General features: G+C 38.3%; 1 protein-coding gene across 1 annotated transcript in view; it reads right to left on the bottom strand.

Annotated features, from left to right (window-relative positions):
* Positions 1-15,605, bottom strand: part of MBOAT2 (membrane bound O-acyltransferase domain containing 2) — a 108,289-nt gene that overhangs the window by 73,230 nt on the left and 19,454 nt on the right. The window contains exon 3 of the mRNA XM_069805834.1: positions 14,504-14,581. Within this exon, the coding sequence (XP_069661935.1) occupies positions 14,504-14,581 (78 nt within the window). The remainder of the gene's footprint in view (positions 1-14,503; positions 14,582-15,605) is intronic.

Genomic DNA, 15,605 nt, shown 5'->3' with positions numbered 1-15,605 from the left:
GTCCTTTGTTACCGGCTGGGTTGAAACCACGACAGCATGAGAAGCTGAAAAATCCTTGACTTAGTCTAAACACTACTTAGCAATAACTGAAAACATCAGTTTCAACATTCTTCTCATACTGAACCCAAAACAACATTATTCTAGCTATTAGAAAATTAACTCTATCCCAGCTGAAACCAGGACACCCATTTGTGAGAGACTGGACAGAGTTAATGCCTCCAACACCCATCGTGATGGACAGAGACTAGGGCCTGGCTTTTGCAGTTGAGGGAAGGAACGGAACTTGCTTACAAGGCACTGCAACAAGATAAGTTCTGCATAGCAACACCACATGTGATGTGGGATGCTGGAGGCATGTGTTTTGTGGTGAATGGGGTGAAATACAGTTGGCAACGGGTCACAAGTGGTGTTCCTCAGGGCTCAGTGTTGGGCCCTGTTCTGTTAAATATCTTTATCAATGATTTGGATGAGGGGGGTTGAGTGCCCCCTCAGCAAGTTTGCAGACGACACCAAGTTGGCAGGCAGGGTTGATCTGCTTGAGGGTGGAAGGCTCTACAAAGAGATCTGGACAGGCTGGATCGATGGGCTGAGGCCAATCGTATGAAGTTCAACAAGGCCAAGTGCCAGGTCCTGCACTTGGGTCACAACCACCCGATGCAGCACTACAGGCTTGGGGAAGAGTGGCTGGAAAGCTGCCTGGCAGAGAAAGACCTGGGGGTGCTGGTTGACAGCCGGCTGAATGTGAGCCAGCAGCGTGCCCAGGTGGCCAAGGCGGCCAATGGCATCCTGGCCGGTATCAGAAATAGTGTGGCCAGCAGGAGCAGGGAGGTGATTGTTCCCCTGTACTCGGCACTGGTGAGGCCACACCTCGAGTACTGTGCTCAGTTTTGGGCCCCTCACTACAGGAAAGACATTGAGTTGCTGGAGCATGTTCAGAGAAGGGCAACCAAGTTGGTGAGGGGCCTGGAGCACAAGTCTTATGAGGAACGGCTGAGGGAACTGGGCTTGCTTAGCCTGGAGAAAAGGAGGCTGAGGAGAGACCTTATCGTTCTCTACGACTACCTGAAAGGAGGTTGTAGTGAGGTGGGTGCTGGTCTCTTCTGTCAGGTGGCTGGAGATAGGACAAGAGGAAATGGCCTCAAGTTGAGGCAAGGGAGATTTAGGTTAGATATTAGGAAAATTTTTTTTACTGAGAGGGTTGTCAAACATTGGAATAGGCTACCCAGGGAAGTGGTTGAGTTACCATCCCTGGAGGTATTCAAAAAGTGAGTGGACAGGGTACTTCAAGACATGGTTTAGTGGGCATGGTTGATGGTTGGACTCAATGATCTTGAAGGTCTTTTCCAACCTAAATGATTCTATGATTCTATCCTGATGAACTGGGCGGAACAACTCACTGTATCTGGCCAGGGGTCACCCAGAGCTTATTTGGGGAAGGGTCTCACAACCACCCCCCGTGATGGCACCTGCACAGAAAATTAGAGCTACATAAGTCCTTAGGGGCAGTGCGCAGAAAACCAAGGGTGGCATGACTGACATGAGAAAAGGCGGAGACTGGGCTATAAAAGACGAAGACATGAGGAGCCCTGTGCGCACCCATCACCGGAGTATTACCATGACCGTCAGCATCGTTGACCGTTAACTTCATCGCAGGATCCAAGGGTGGTGATATCGTGCTCCTTACCTTTGTTGACATTTCAATAGGAACCACGCCACCTACTATTACTCCTTCGAAGTTTAGGTTGCTTCTGCCATAAATAAAATGTTTAACTGATCATTTGGTGTCATTTCTCCTTAATTTAGCCAGAAGGAATTCTGAACTCACCACAACCCCCCTGGTCTGTCCAGCAAGGATTGACACCATTTTACCAATTTTAGAAAGCATCACTTGCCTCACAACCCAATGCATTGTTATTAATTGCTAAAATATATGGGGTTTACTACTTCCAGAAAAAGGATCTCTTCTACCTTAAGAACTGGACAGTGACTGCATCTAGAACTCTCTTCTAGAATAGAATACAATCTTTCAGTTGGAAGGGACCTACAACCATCGTCTAGTCCAACTGCCCGACCAATTCAGGGCTGACCAAAAGTTAAAGCATGTTAATGCCATTGTCCAAATGCCTTTTAAATGCTGACAGGCTTGGGGCATTGACCACCTCTCTAGGAAGCCTGTTCCAGTGTTTGACCACCCTCTCGGTAAAGAAATGCTTCCTAATGTCCAGTCCAAACCTCCCCTGGCACAGCTTTGAACCACTCCCATGTGTCCTACCACTGGATCCCAGGGAGAAGAGCTCAGCACCTCCCTCTCCCCTTCCCCTTCTCAGGAACCTGTAGAGAGCAATGAGGTCACCACTCAGCCTCCTCTTCTCCAAACTAGACAAGCCCAAAGTCCCTAGCCACTCCTCATAGGACATTCCTTCCAGCCCTTCAGAAGTTCTGATTTTTGTGTGTGTTTTAGATGATTGATGTTGTACTTTGTATCTCAGTTTTCATTCATAAGAGGGTAGCATTGAGGAGCAGAAATCATTTCATGGTCTTGAGACAATTCTACACTGCAAAGGGAATACCTTTGCAAGATCTTTGAAAAATGCACTGAATAGTTATATGACTAGCAAAGCATAGCTGGCACAACAAACTAAACTCAATCTGCTTCTAGGTGCCTTAGGCTCCTTTATTTAGACCCTTCTACTTTTTATACAGATTGTGTCACATACACTAATTGCTCACACATGAAGTGTGGAAAAATGCCAGAGAAACTAAGCAGCTTCCAAAGCCACATATCAAACCAACATCAGAATAAAGCTTTATTGCAACCCACTTTTCAGAAGCCACCTATGAACCAATTTTGCTTTCACACCTTTTTGAAAGGTTTAGAAAGCCTTAGCTATTTCAGTTTGGAGATATCCTGCCTGGATACGGATGTTGTTACTTCAGACATTTATATAAAACAGCAAAATCTGTTATTGTGCTCTCCAGCAGCTAAGAATGATGAAGCCGCCACTGGCTTCTGACTACAGCTCTGGTAGCAGCTTGGTAGCAAGGCCCGTTCTTCTAGAAAGCTCCCTCAGGCCCAGTAATATACATACCGCATCATCTTCACATAGACCAATTCTAACTTTGTTACCATATAAAGTGGTAAGAAGTTACTGTGGGAACAATTCTTAAGAAATTGCAATCATGCTGCTTACATGAATTTCTGAAGCAAACCTTCCAGTAAAACTACTGTAGTCAAGACAACTGAAAACCAATGCCCTGAAGACCACAGTTTTACACGAATGTCCTCTGCCTGCAGAAGAATGTGCCTATGGCATTTACTGGTCAGCTTTCCAGAGCACCAGGGTCACACAGAGAAAGAAAGCCAGAGAAGCGTGGACTTGGAGACAAAATGTGAATACTGCTGATCAATGCAACCTGCCTCCATCTTGTAGGAGAAAGAAAAAAAAAAAGAAAAAAAAGAAAGCTCTACAGGTTTTTGTTTTGATTTATGAAAATACATATACCAAGTTTCAGCCGGCACCTGTATATCTTACATAGGGAAATGGCAGAATTTTACTAGTTCTCACTACACACACACCACCTCATTCATACCTCACAAGATGTCCTTAAAACATTCAATAGATTGTGAGCTGCTTTGAACATGAAAAGCTTTCTACAGAAGCAATAACACCAATCACAAAAAATTAGCACTTGATATCAAAGCCAGAAGACAGTGATTAGACAAATCGATGATACCACAGCATAGATGAAGTGTGGTGTCACAAATGGATACCATGGTGGAGGGAAGGAGAAGACTAACACCTGATGAACCAAAAAGCCTGAGACTTATTAAGGAGTTTCCAGGATATGGGATTTAAAACATCACAGACACACCTAGAAAGGGCAGAATACCAAGAAATAGAAAGCCAGTTACATGACTGTTGTTTAAAGTTATGCATTGTGCATTTCCATGTGATATGATCTATTCATAAACCAGATTATTCAGTCTTTAATGAATCATATACTGAAATACTCAGAGCCTCCTTTTGCAAGCCTACTGACTTAACAGTCCTGTTGTGCCTGTGATTAGTGATGACTGTGCAAAGTGCTTAGCACTTGGTAATACTAAGTATTTTTTATTTCATCCAGTTTTGAAGATTAACACCACACTACATTGTCCAAGGTACTTGCATCTTCTTACTGGATGTAGACACACAGCAAACCTGCTTCAGTAACATATAGCCAAAATTTCCCAGAAAATAGCACACCAAAAGCTCCACTATGACTTAAGTCAGATTTAAGATGGGAATCAGTTTCATTTACAATATCTTTATTTACCCACTTCTCTTCGAACATAATCAGGTGCCACTTTCTATCAGGAAAGTTTGAAATTTCCTGTCATAAAACAGTAAGCTTCCCAGCTGAAAACTATGCCAACTGACATACAAGGAAAAAGGACTTCTTGCACGTAGCCCTCTAAAACTTCCAGGCAATTCATCCATACTGAAGAGAGTGTAAGTAAACCCTTCACATATCTTCTCATGGCATAGAAAAAAAGAATGGTTTTCTTGTTTGAATACTGAAAAGACATTTGTCTTCCAACACAATTGAAAAGTGAATTGAAAGTAAAACCAAACTTGAAGCATCAAATACTTCCTCTGATATTTCCTTCTTACTCAGCCTGGATTCCACCTGTTTCTAGTGACTTGAAGACAGAGGAGTTACATACTTTCTCTTGGCACAGCCTTTGTTTTGTGTGTTTTGCCCCTACCTCCCCTTTTCATTATTGATACTCTCTCTTACAAAAAAAGAGGGATAGGAAGACAGACTACTACTACTTGTTGGCTAATGTGGTGTCCTCCTACCAAAATATTTGTCTCAATTACAATTGGTTTATTTCACTTTAAATTGAAATGAGCCTAATAGATTTAAGTTAAGAATGCTAAATCTGTGCAATTTCCTTGAAATTTGACAATACTGTGAGATTACTGGGTGGGGGGAAATTAAAAAATAAAAAACCTTTTGTAGCAAGTCCAGATCAGATCAGAAAACTAAGCTGCATTAAGTCACCTCAAATAAATTTTAAGCTATAATAGACATTGAAGCAAGACACCAAAAGGAAATGGCTAGCATGCTTATGACAACTGGAGCTATCCAGGATCATGTTCATATTAAGGAAGACTTGGGTTTCACAGAGCAACCTGCTCTAGTTGTTCCTGCATTGAACAGGGGAGGTTGGACTCAGAAATGCTTCCCTCCTCAGCTATTCTATGATTCTGTGATCTCATCTTTGACTTCCAGTAAAGGCATTTGACCTGCAAAACCCATCACCTTTAAAAGCTATATGAAACTTATCCACATGTTTAACTGAGATACTGGATTTTAAAATGAAGAAATTTGTATTTTTAAAATATCAATGCTTTTTATTTACATCCACCTTCCCTTAAAGGAAACAAAACACAAATAGATTTTTTGTGTTTTGTTGTGCATCTATAACAAAAAGGGTCTTCATCTTTTACTTCTTCAAACAACTTTTAGCTCCAAGCCAGGCACTTTGTACACCACCACTTGCAGTTCTGCAGGCAAAACTGACTTGCATAATTTACAGCCAACAGTTCCATTAAGGACAATGAAATGATTGTTTGCTGAGCTTGTCGTAATTACTCAAGTGAAATTTGTCTCAAATACAAGATATTTCACCAAAGAATAAAAAAAACAACTATGCAGAAACATGCACTTAGAGAAGAAAGTTGACTGTAATACACAGAATCCTTGCATCTAATCTCTCTATCACAAACACCACCGGTTCAATTCAGACAATGCCACGCAGCCAGAATTTTTAATCAACTCTTATTAGCGGCAGTCTTTGCCAGGAGCTGAAGAAGAACACAGCTTTCACTGAACTCTCCTAGGTACAATTTATTCTGCCACTTCATTTTGTAGGGAGCCTGATTTATTTGACATCAATAGTTTGTTGAGGTAATAAACCATGCAGCAATGATACCATGACTCAGAGCTCATTTGCTAGCAGTCAAGTTGCTTGGCAGCATGACAGGCAGAGTAATGTGCCTTGAAGAAATATCCATATAGGTGCTACAGCTTTCAAAGATTACCAAACAAATACAGAGCCCAGAAAACATGACTTTACTCTATCAATTTTCTTTTGCTTGATTGATCATGCTCAGCTTCACTTAGAGCACAAAGATTAAAAAAAAATTGAGGTCTATGCAAGCCAAAAAGCAACAGCTACTCAGTCCCAAAAGATTTCTAACATGCCCAGCCATTTTATACTACTGCTGCCCTTCAAGAAAAGGTTGTCCTCTATATGCTTATAGAAACCAAGTACACAGTGTGAAAAAACTACCTATCAATTTAAAGTTTAGGGAAGTAAAAGAACCCTCTTTCAGGTAAACATCGATACTCAAAAATGTATAGCTACTTCATAAAACAGAAGTCCAGAAATTTTTTCACCTGAGTTCTCTCAAGTGTGATAACAGAGGTTTTATAAGCCAACAACACTGTTAAAAAGCCTGTTCTTCTGAGAATTCCGTTCTTTGAATAACATCAGCAACCAAGTCAAAAATAAAATTTAAAAAAAGGGGGGGGGGGGGGGGGGGGGATTTAAAAACAGACTAATTTAGACTCTTCTCCCTGGAAATACGAAGTATACAGTCAGAAATTTTTCTAGTTACTTTAAGGCAACATATGCCTCTTTTGTACCAAAGCAACTGAAGTAGCTACAACACTTCAAAAATGCCTTATTTTGCATTGTTGTTTATTATCTTTATCAGCCTCTCTACATAAGTGTCAACCTTCACAAAAAGCTGCAGACACTACATGATCCTTGTCCTTCCTTCTTTCTCCCTATATATACATGGGGGACACACTCACCAAAGATTAAATAAATGTATTTAATCTTTATTTAAAAAATAAGGCAAAAGTGACAGACACTAAAAATAAGAAAATTCTAGTTCTCTTTTCACTCTATTTCTGTAATTACAAAAAATATGATCAATACAGGCCTTTCCATTTGAACATTCCAATTTTAAGAAGGATAATATAGCAAGTTATTTTTCAACCTGTACCTTTATTGTTTTAAGTAATGCATTATGTTCTATCCAAGCACAGCCAGGAGAGTTACAGGAAGTTATCAAAGTGGATGAACTTGTAATAGCTATTTAAAACAAATACTTTCAAAAGAAATTCATAAGGACTACTAGGAAATTCCTTCACAGCTGTTTACTTCAACAATTGCTCACTTTTCAAGTCATTGAAGACAGCCATCCATTTACATGGCTATTTTTGTAATAGTCAGATCTTCAGCATACAGAAAATCACTGCCTGGTGCTAGTCAGTGTTTCCATTCACACTCTTCAGAATACGAAAGCCTGCTCTCTAGGTAAGCATCAGAAAAATCAAACATATAAAAAATTATGAAGATAAATAAGTCAATAAAGCACACTCAAAAACCCCCAAACCTCTAGCACTATCAAACTCAATTTCTAAGCTCCACAGAAGCAAACAGGGATATAGGGGGTTTTGTTGTTGTTATTTTGTTTTTTAGATTTGGTAGGTCAGTTTTAAACTGTAAGTGGTTTTAAAGAGGAATTTGATGTAGAAGTGATGCAAAGAGCATATGGGAGGCAGATATTAAACTTCAAAGAACTATAGGATATGCCTCATGCAAATTCTATCCCCACACATTACCAAGGTAGCAGCAGCAGGATACAAGAATGAGTTGTGCAGAGCTCTCATCTGCACAGTTAACTCAAGTTAAGACATTCTCAAGTAGATCATCTGATTTAACCATATAAAGAAGAAACTTTGCAGTTAAGGACAAAATTAACAGCCATGAGAAATTTTAATGAAAACATGAAGCCTATTTCAGATCACAACTTTGGTTATCTGTGATAGTTCTATTTTAACTCTGGTTTTACCTTTTTAATATATGTGTACAAGATAAGTTACATTCTTGAAGAAAAAAATTGTTCACCTCTGAAAACAAATACAAAGAGTCTTTGCCATTACACAAGCAAAACCTCAAAGATTTTATCTAACTAGAAAGACCATCTAGCAGCCAGACCATATGCTTTGCTATTAAAAAAAAATAAAAATGTACTAACCAATTCAACAAGAGAGGTGAAGCATCCTTCTGCATAGAGCCATAATAGTATTTCTGATAGCAGAAAAGAGTTTCCATCTAACGGAAAACAGCAATCTTGCTTTCAATACCATTAACTCGACTTCTTGTAATGCTTTGTCTGCTAAAATAGAAGTTCTCTGCATTTTTATCTCCAATATAACACTTCACTGTCTTGTAGTTCCTTGATAAGAACCCAATAAGGTTCTTAACAATACTTGGTTTCAGTTCCCCAAATCATTGCTATGGCTCTTCATGTGAGATTCAGTATTGCCAAATCATTCCTTAACAGGATTAAGGGAGGACAAGACTAAAACAGGACAAAATTCTGCAATCTCACCACTACTTTTGGGAATAAAAAACAAATTTATAATCTTTACTATATTGAAGATTCACATTAGCTATTTTAGCTACAACACTGCTCACACTGAGACAGATACATATAATAACCATCTACCCTTTTGTAGAAAGAAATCAACAAGTGCAATCCCTTTTCTTTGGGAAAAGACATACCACTTCAAAATGGAAGCCTGATTCTTTTTAGTTGATAACTACTGAAATATGCTCCTAAATACAGCCATTCATTAGCCTTGGTGTTTATTTCTAATAGGGGAGGATAAGATTTCTATGCATACTGTAGAAATGATACTGTTTAATATGTATTTGATTCTCATCTATACAGAAAATACTTCTAAATTGTTTTTTAATCAAATAAAATTTTATAATTATAAAGTTTGTAACAGGTTTGGGGTTTTTTTTGCATTTAACATAGATCTGATAAGACAACAAAAATTGCTTGCAGTGACAGAATAGTACTTGTTTTTTCAGTCTTTGCATTATTTAAGGCTACAGAACCAGCAGATCTCCTCTTCCTCCATCTTGTATTTATCCTTGGCTGAATAAGAACATACTTAAGATTTTTCAGCTCTCAATTAGTTTCTTAATCTCAGATAAGTTTATCTTATTTGCACTAACTGTAGAAGCAGAAATGCAGAAAAAGTGTGTTTGTATATGCAGAACAGTTCACAGCTATTAATACTTCAAATTACGAATCCAGGTATTCTCAGTGCTATGCCCACTGTCTTTTGGCAGCTACCTATGTACCAGACATTTTTACTCAAGTTACATAAATTAATTACAAATTCATAACTGAGAAGTTACACCAGCTAGCTTACAGTTGTCTTGATGCCCTCATGCCTTCAAAGAACTAATTATATTGGCAGGCTTCTAAGCCTAGATTTGTTAAAAATTACTATTAGAAATATTAGAATTATTAGCATTTCTTAGTCAAACCCTTAACGATTGTTAGATATTGTTATTTGTCTGTTGATTTGATGACTAATTTTAGATGTTGCTTCAGATCCTCTTTTGCAGATTAAAAAAAAAAAATCATCTTTATCCACATCACATATGTTCTTCATAGACTAAGACACCTGTTATCAAACTAAAAGCAGACAGAAAAACAAAACACACCACCACAAAAAAAAAAACCACACCACAAAAAAACCCAAAACCCCACAAACCAACAAACTTACATTTACCTTGATCAAGGACCTTTGGAAAAGACAAAAGTTCAAAAACCAGCCTAACTCCCATTTTGAAAAATTGTTTCAGGTTATGAACACTCTCACTTCTGAATATACAAAGATGCTTACGAAAACCTTGCCAATAACTCACAGGATGAGAGAGTAATTTGCTTGATCCATTTCGTATTTCACTGAAACCATAACTTTTAAAAAATTCCTAACTTAATTTTCACAGCAATCTAAGTTGTAGGCTAACTAGCAATCAAACCTATCAATAAGTCATGACATTCAGCATTATTAAACACCTGACAAATTAAGTACCTCAATTAACATGCTGAGTGAATTAGTTCACTCAAATGAACAAGACCTATTTGTCTCTTAATCTGAGATTCCCAAGATCAAACCATCAAGTCTCCCACTGTTTGTCAAAGCCACAGCAAGGAGTGAAGGAAAAGAGGAGCAAGGCATTGCTCTGTCCTGGCTCTGGCTAGGAGGGGAAAGGGAATTTAATGAGGACTAACATTCCCAAATCCCAAGGAAAGGGATGACCAGGAAACATCTCCACAGGGGCCAGACCAGTTACAACCAAAGTTTGTTTACTCAAATTCGAGTATCTCTTCACATTACCATGTTCAAACAGCTCCCATACATGAGTGTAGGTGCAGTACAAAGAATTGTATATGCATCAAAATAAAATAGATCCACAGAAGAGTTGAGGTTGGGAGGGATCTCTGGAGGTCAACTGGTCCAAGCCTCCTGCTCAAGCAGGGCCACCCAGAGCCAGCTGCCTAGGACCATGTCCAGATGGCTTTTGAATTCCTAAGGAGGAAGACTCCACAGCCTCTCTCACAGTAAAAAGTGTTTCTTGCTGTTCAGATGGCACCTTCTATGTTTCAGTTTGTGCCCATTGCCTCTGGTCCTGTCACTGGGCACCACTGAAAGGAAGCCTGGCTCCCTCCCTCCAGGTATTTATATACACTGATGAGATCCCCCCAAGCCTTCTCTTCGCCAGGTTGAACAGTCCCAGCTCCCTCAGCCTTTCATCATAGGAGAAATGCTCCAGTCTCTTCATCATCTTTGTGGCCCTTGTAGCACACGCACATCAGCTCATTATGTATTTAATGCTACTAGTTGTCTCAGGTCTCTGGGTCCTTCATTAATTTACTTTTCACAACTTAAAGATGCCAGAAAAGTCAAGTGGATTTTTTCTTTTCTAAAGCCAGAAATAACCTCCTTAAGTCTTAACAGTTCAACTCTAGACTTCTGGAACAAGAAAAGTATCATCCTGCAACTTTAAGCATAACGCAGAAGATATCAGACATGAATAGCATGTCTATCACTTGTTTTTACATTAGCACATCTAAGAAATTTCAGTGAACAGTTTAACAGGAATTATTTTAAATTAACAGATTTATTTTCTACACTGACACGGCTGGGACTTCTGTATTTTGTCAGTGAAATCACTGAGAAAACTACTGACTTCAGTGAAGCACCTGTGAGCCCTATAATTAACTCCCCTTTCCCCACAGGCTAAGTGACATTATTTACCAACCATAAAATGAACGATCAAGTCAAAAGAGACAGTTACCTAGAAACCTTAAAAACATTGTCATCAAATCACCTGTGCAAGCACTCCTTACGTAGTTCTTAGCTAATGGTAGCCAAATGCTTTAAGGAAAAACCTTGTGGCATTTGGGGTTTTGTCTTCTAAGACAAGTAGCAATTTCACAACCATAGAAGAAAGAGAAGAATTTCTAAGAAAAAAAAAAATTAGCACCACATCAGTTACCAAATGCAAATTCATTGGAACTGAGAACATGCTTAAACACATTTTTCAGTTTCACAATTAACTGAGCCATGAAAGCATCAAATACGTATTAAGATAGCTTAGTCGTAAATTAAAAGATATGAGCTTTTGAACCATTCAGGAGAGCTAGTGTTATCACTCCATCTTTCATTTAAAGTACCATCATTTAAATAAGACCTAAGTATAAAAATAATTGATCAATTTTAGTTAAATCCAAGTCTCAGGTAATTCATTTTCTGCTAATTAACTTTATTCTAGAAGTCGCTAAAATATATGATCAGTTCTGGTCAGTTCTTCCTGCTCCCCCACTCCCCTGGGTTTTTACCTTTTTTCTTTCTTTTTCCCCTGCTCGCTTTTCTGTTGTTCAAGTAAGGCTTTCATCTTTAACATACCATGTATTGTCAAAATCAACCTAGAAGCAAGAGCTGCAAAAGGTTCGGTTCCCTCAGGAAAATCACAAAGGTAGGAACCTTGTAGAGCAGAGACTTTTAGGATCCAATGAAAGTACATTAGGAAAGCAAGAGAGGTTTAGAAGAGCATCAGTATCGGACTTGAAAGTTTGCTTTGGTTTATAAAAAAAACCTCTCCTTGCTTCAGATAAGGAAAGCCGGTATACCCAGCACATAGACTGCTTATCAGTTCAGCTGCCAAGACCTTCAGTTGTCTCTTATTTGTTTAAACAATTTTTAGAGAGGCTGGAGAGACTGAGGAACTATATTAGGGGGTGGGGGAAGCAGAAAGGAGAGGGATAATGATGTTCCCAATCCATACACTCATGAAGTCTGCAGGACAGCAAGCAGGGCAGAGAAAAGAAGAGGCAAACTTCATTCACTGAAGTAATTTAGATAATAGACAAAAATATTTTATACAATACACAAGTGCTTTTCCAATACAAAAGTCACTTGAAACCATGTTTACATCACACATAGGTATTTGATGTTCTACAGACTCCAAGTTTAAGAAGCTTATGAACAATGCAGATAACCTCTAGCTAGCTAGGACTGCCAGCCAATGGGTCCCTCTACAACATACAAAGTAAATCCCAAAACTTGGGCTATGCAGGTATACGTAAGTACTCTGATTAGCTGTATATATACACACACACCCCAGTAAAACATTGACAGGGCTCTTCTCCAATCCTGAAGTCACATGGTACCAGCTGCATCCTACTATACAGCCCTTAACTTTAAATCTCCCCTGGGCTCCATGTGACACATTTGTACCCTGAAGACATTTAGGTGGGGAGGGGAGTCATTCAGATCAGTTTCTGTTCAGACTGCCAAACAGAAAGCTCTAAGTAGCACTTTCATGAAAGAAAATTAAGAGTACATGGTGCATTCCTTCAGTAAAAGGTACAGACATACAGGGACACCAAGAGGCATCACCCCTTCTGGCATACTGTGGCAATGGAGGGAGCAAACCTTGTAGTCTTGCCTATATCACCTATTAGAAGTGGCTCCTGGAGCTTCCCATACAGCACCCAAGCACTTGTCCACAACTTGAATAACAAATTACTCCATTTGTTACACTTTTTTCCCCACTGAAAGAAGAGCTTTCTAGTTTTATCCAACAGTATATCAATTCATACTGTGATAGAGCAATATAAGGCCAGTAGTCAAATCTACGTTTTACCGTCCCAACTGTGCAGTAATTAAGAGCAATGTTAGCACAGCAAACATTTCAGCAGATCAGACCATGCAGTTAAACCAGCTGGTATGAATTGGGAAGAACAGGAACTAGCAAGTTTCCTTGCTCCAATGCACAAATGTTAGATACACACATGCCTACATGCCTCGCTATTAGGGAAGTAAACCACTGCTAGATTTCCTTTTATGAGAAACCTGTGTCATTTTTTTATGATAAAGACCAAAGTAATCCTGCATGGTACCTCCTTTTGCAGCATTTAACTACACTAATAATTTCTTTTAAAATACTAAGCTACCTAAGTTGTAACTTACACTGTTACATGTTTAAAGAGAAATTGATAAGAACAAGCTGCTTTAACACAACTTCTAATCAAATAAACCATTAGAATATAAACCAGTCATCCAACCAAATGAAGTTCTCCCACATCTGCAGTAGTTTGAATATGCCAGCCTTCGTAGAAAATCCCAAAAACAAGAGCCTAATATGGGCTATTTCAAAAGACAAAAAAAATTATATTCAGTAACAGAGTATAAAGAAGTAGAGTGTTCTAATAGGCAGGATCATGAACTAAGGCCACCCTGGCTTTGTACTTTCTGTGTAAAGTAATTTTCCTTTTTGGTTCTTTTACCAGCATCTTTCCTGACAGCCTCACATACTTCAGGAACCTATTCAAGAAAGGATTTGCTATTTTACTAAACATTTATGCAGGAATTAACACAGTGGGAACCTAATTTGGTTCCAATCTCTACACTAGTGGAATAGTAAAACATATGCATACAGTAATAAAATAAATGTCTTTCCTGCTCTTAAGAATGATTGAAAAAGAGAAACAAGTGCCATTCTATATGGATTCAGATACTGCTAATCTAATCATGCATTCAAGCAAACCTAAAATAATGCCCTATATATATAAATTTACAATAGTGTTCTTAACCTAAGACAGCATTCACACTATATTATTCTAACAAAATGAAACAAAGAGAGGAAATTACAAACACATGGTACTTAAAAAAAATTTCTCACACACATTCTGTTGCCTTCAGACATCTTCCTTCTGCTAGCACTGGCTGTTATCAGATTACATTTTTATAGTTAACTCGTTTGTTAGACACCTAGAATTATTTATGATTAAGTAATGACAAAAAAATCAGAATGCTGAGAACGCAAAAGAAGTCTCAGTGGGATATTACCAATTGTAACAAGCTTTAGATATTCCAAAAAGTTGGCAAAAATACCCAAATAAGCCATTTTCTCTCCTGGAAATAAAACCACTGTTAGCAGAATTCAGATAATTAAATATTATGATACAACCAGAAGTATAGTATATGTACACAGTTACAAAAAACCCTAAATAGTAGCATTCTTGTAAAAGCAAACAAAAAATATTTTAGAATGGAAACTTACTTGTGCATATTTTCCACTCCTATTATGATCATGATATAGTAGGAAATTCCACTTTGTATAACAAAATGTAAGGCATACCTAGGAAAAAAAAAAAGAAAACCCTGACAGCATTTTAATTAATGACAATAAACTGGATGCATATATTTATTTAACATGAAATTAAAGAGGTTCAAATTTTAACTCCATCACTGCTTCCAAAAAAAACCCTTTTGTTCTAGTCAGGTTTTCTGCAGCACTCTCTTCTGTTGAGAGCTTCCCCCTTTAGCATAGCACAGACAGCAGTAATGAACAAAAACTAGACTTAGCTACAATTCTCCATCTCATAAACAACAATATAGTAAATGCTGATAATCCTTAGAATACAAAGAATATGTCTCATAATACTTCCACTTGGCATTATTTCATGTGTAAAAACCATGAATGTTTTGTGGTTCAATTTCCATATTCATCTTTTTACCTGTTTGCAACAATAGGTATCTCAGATAAGGCCAACAATATCTTAATATCCACAATATCAGTATATAGGAAGATTTCCCAGTCAATAGAAATGGTAACACTGTCCAGCCAGTCTCTTTGCCCCGGGTCATCAATAACTGACAAAGGGATGGTGGTGATGATGGTCTCAAAAACACAAACAAAAAAAACCTACATGCCAACAACCCACAGATTTATTTCACAAAGGTGCTCTAACCTCTTCTCCTTATTTGTTTTCCACAGCTCACCACCATAGCTACCACACCACTGTTGTTTTGGGTTTGTTTTGGTTTTTTTTGAAGGAGTTATACTTCAGTAAGCTAGTAGAGCACTGGTGGCAAACCATTGCCAGTGTTTGGGGAAAAGCATCTGATCCTCAGTAAGTTGATTCTCTCTCACTCTGGTACTTCAAGTGCCTCAGTAGCATACTTATATGTGCTCAAGTAACACGTTGATCTAGTTTTGGAATTTTTCCCATAAAAAGCAGCTACTATTTTGTTATACTGATACTGTTTTCTTTCAGCTTATCATCAGCCATTTCCTAATTTCACTCCTCATCTATTCACAAGGAAATGTCTTCAAAGACTTTCAACAAGAAAGTGAGTTCTATCCAGCTAAAATCCTACAA

This window comes from Haliaeetus albicilla, chromosome 18, assembly GCF_947461875.1.
Source record: "Haliaeetus albicilla chromosome 18, bHalAlb1.1, whole genome shotgun sequence".
Lineage (NCBI taxonomy): Eukaryota > Metazoa > Chordata > Aves > Accipitriformes > Accipitridae > Haliaeetus > Haliaeetus albicilla.
Note: the sequence above shows the minus strand (reverse complement) of the source record. Positions and strands in the feature narration are given on the sequence as shown.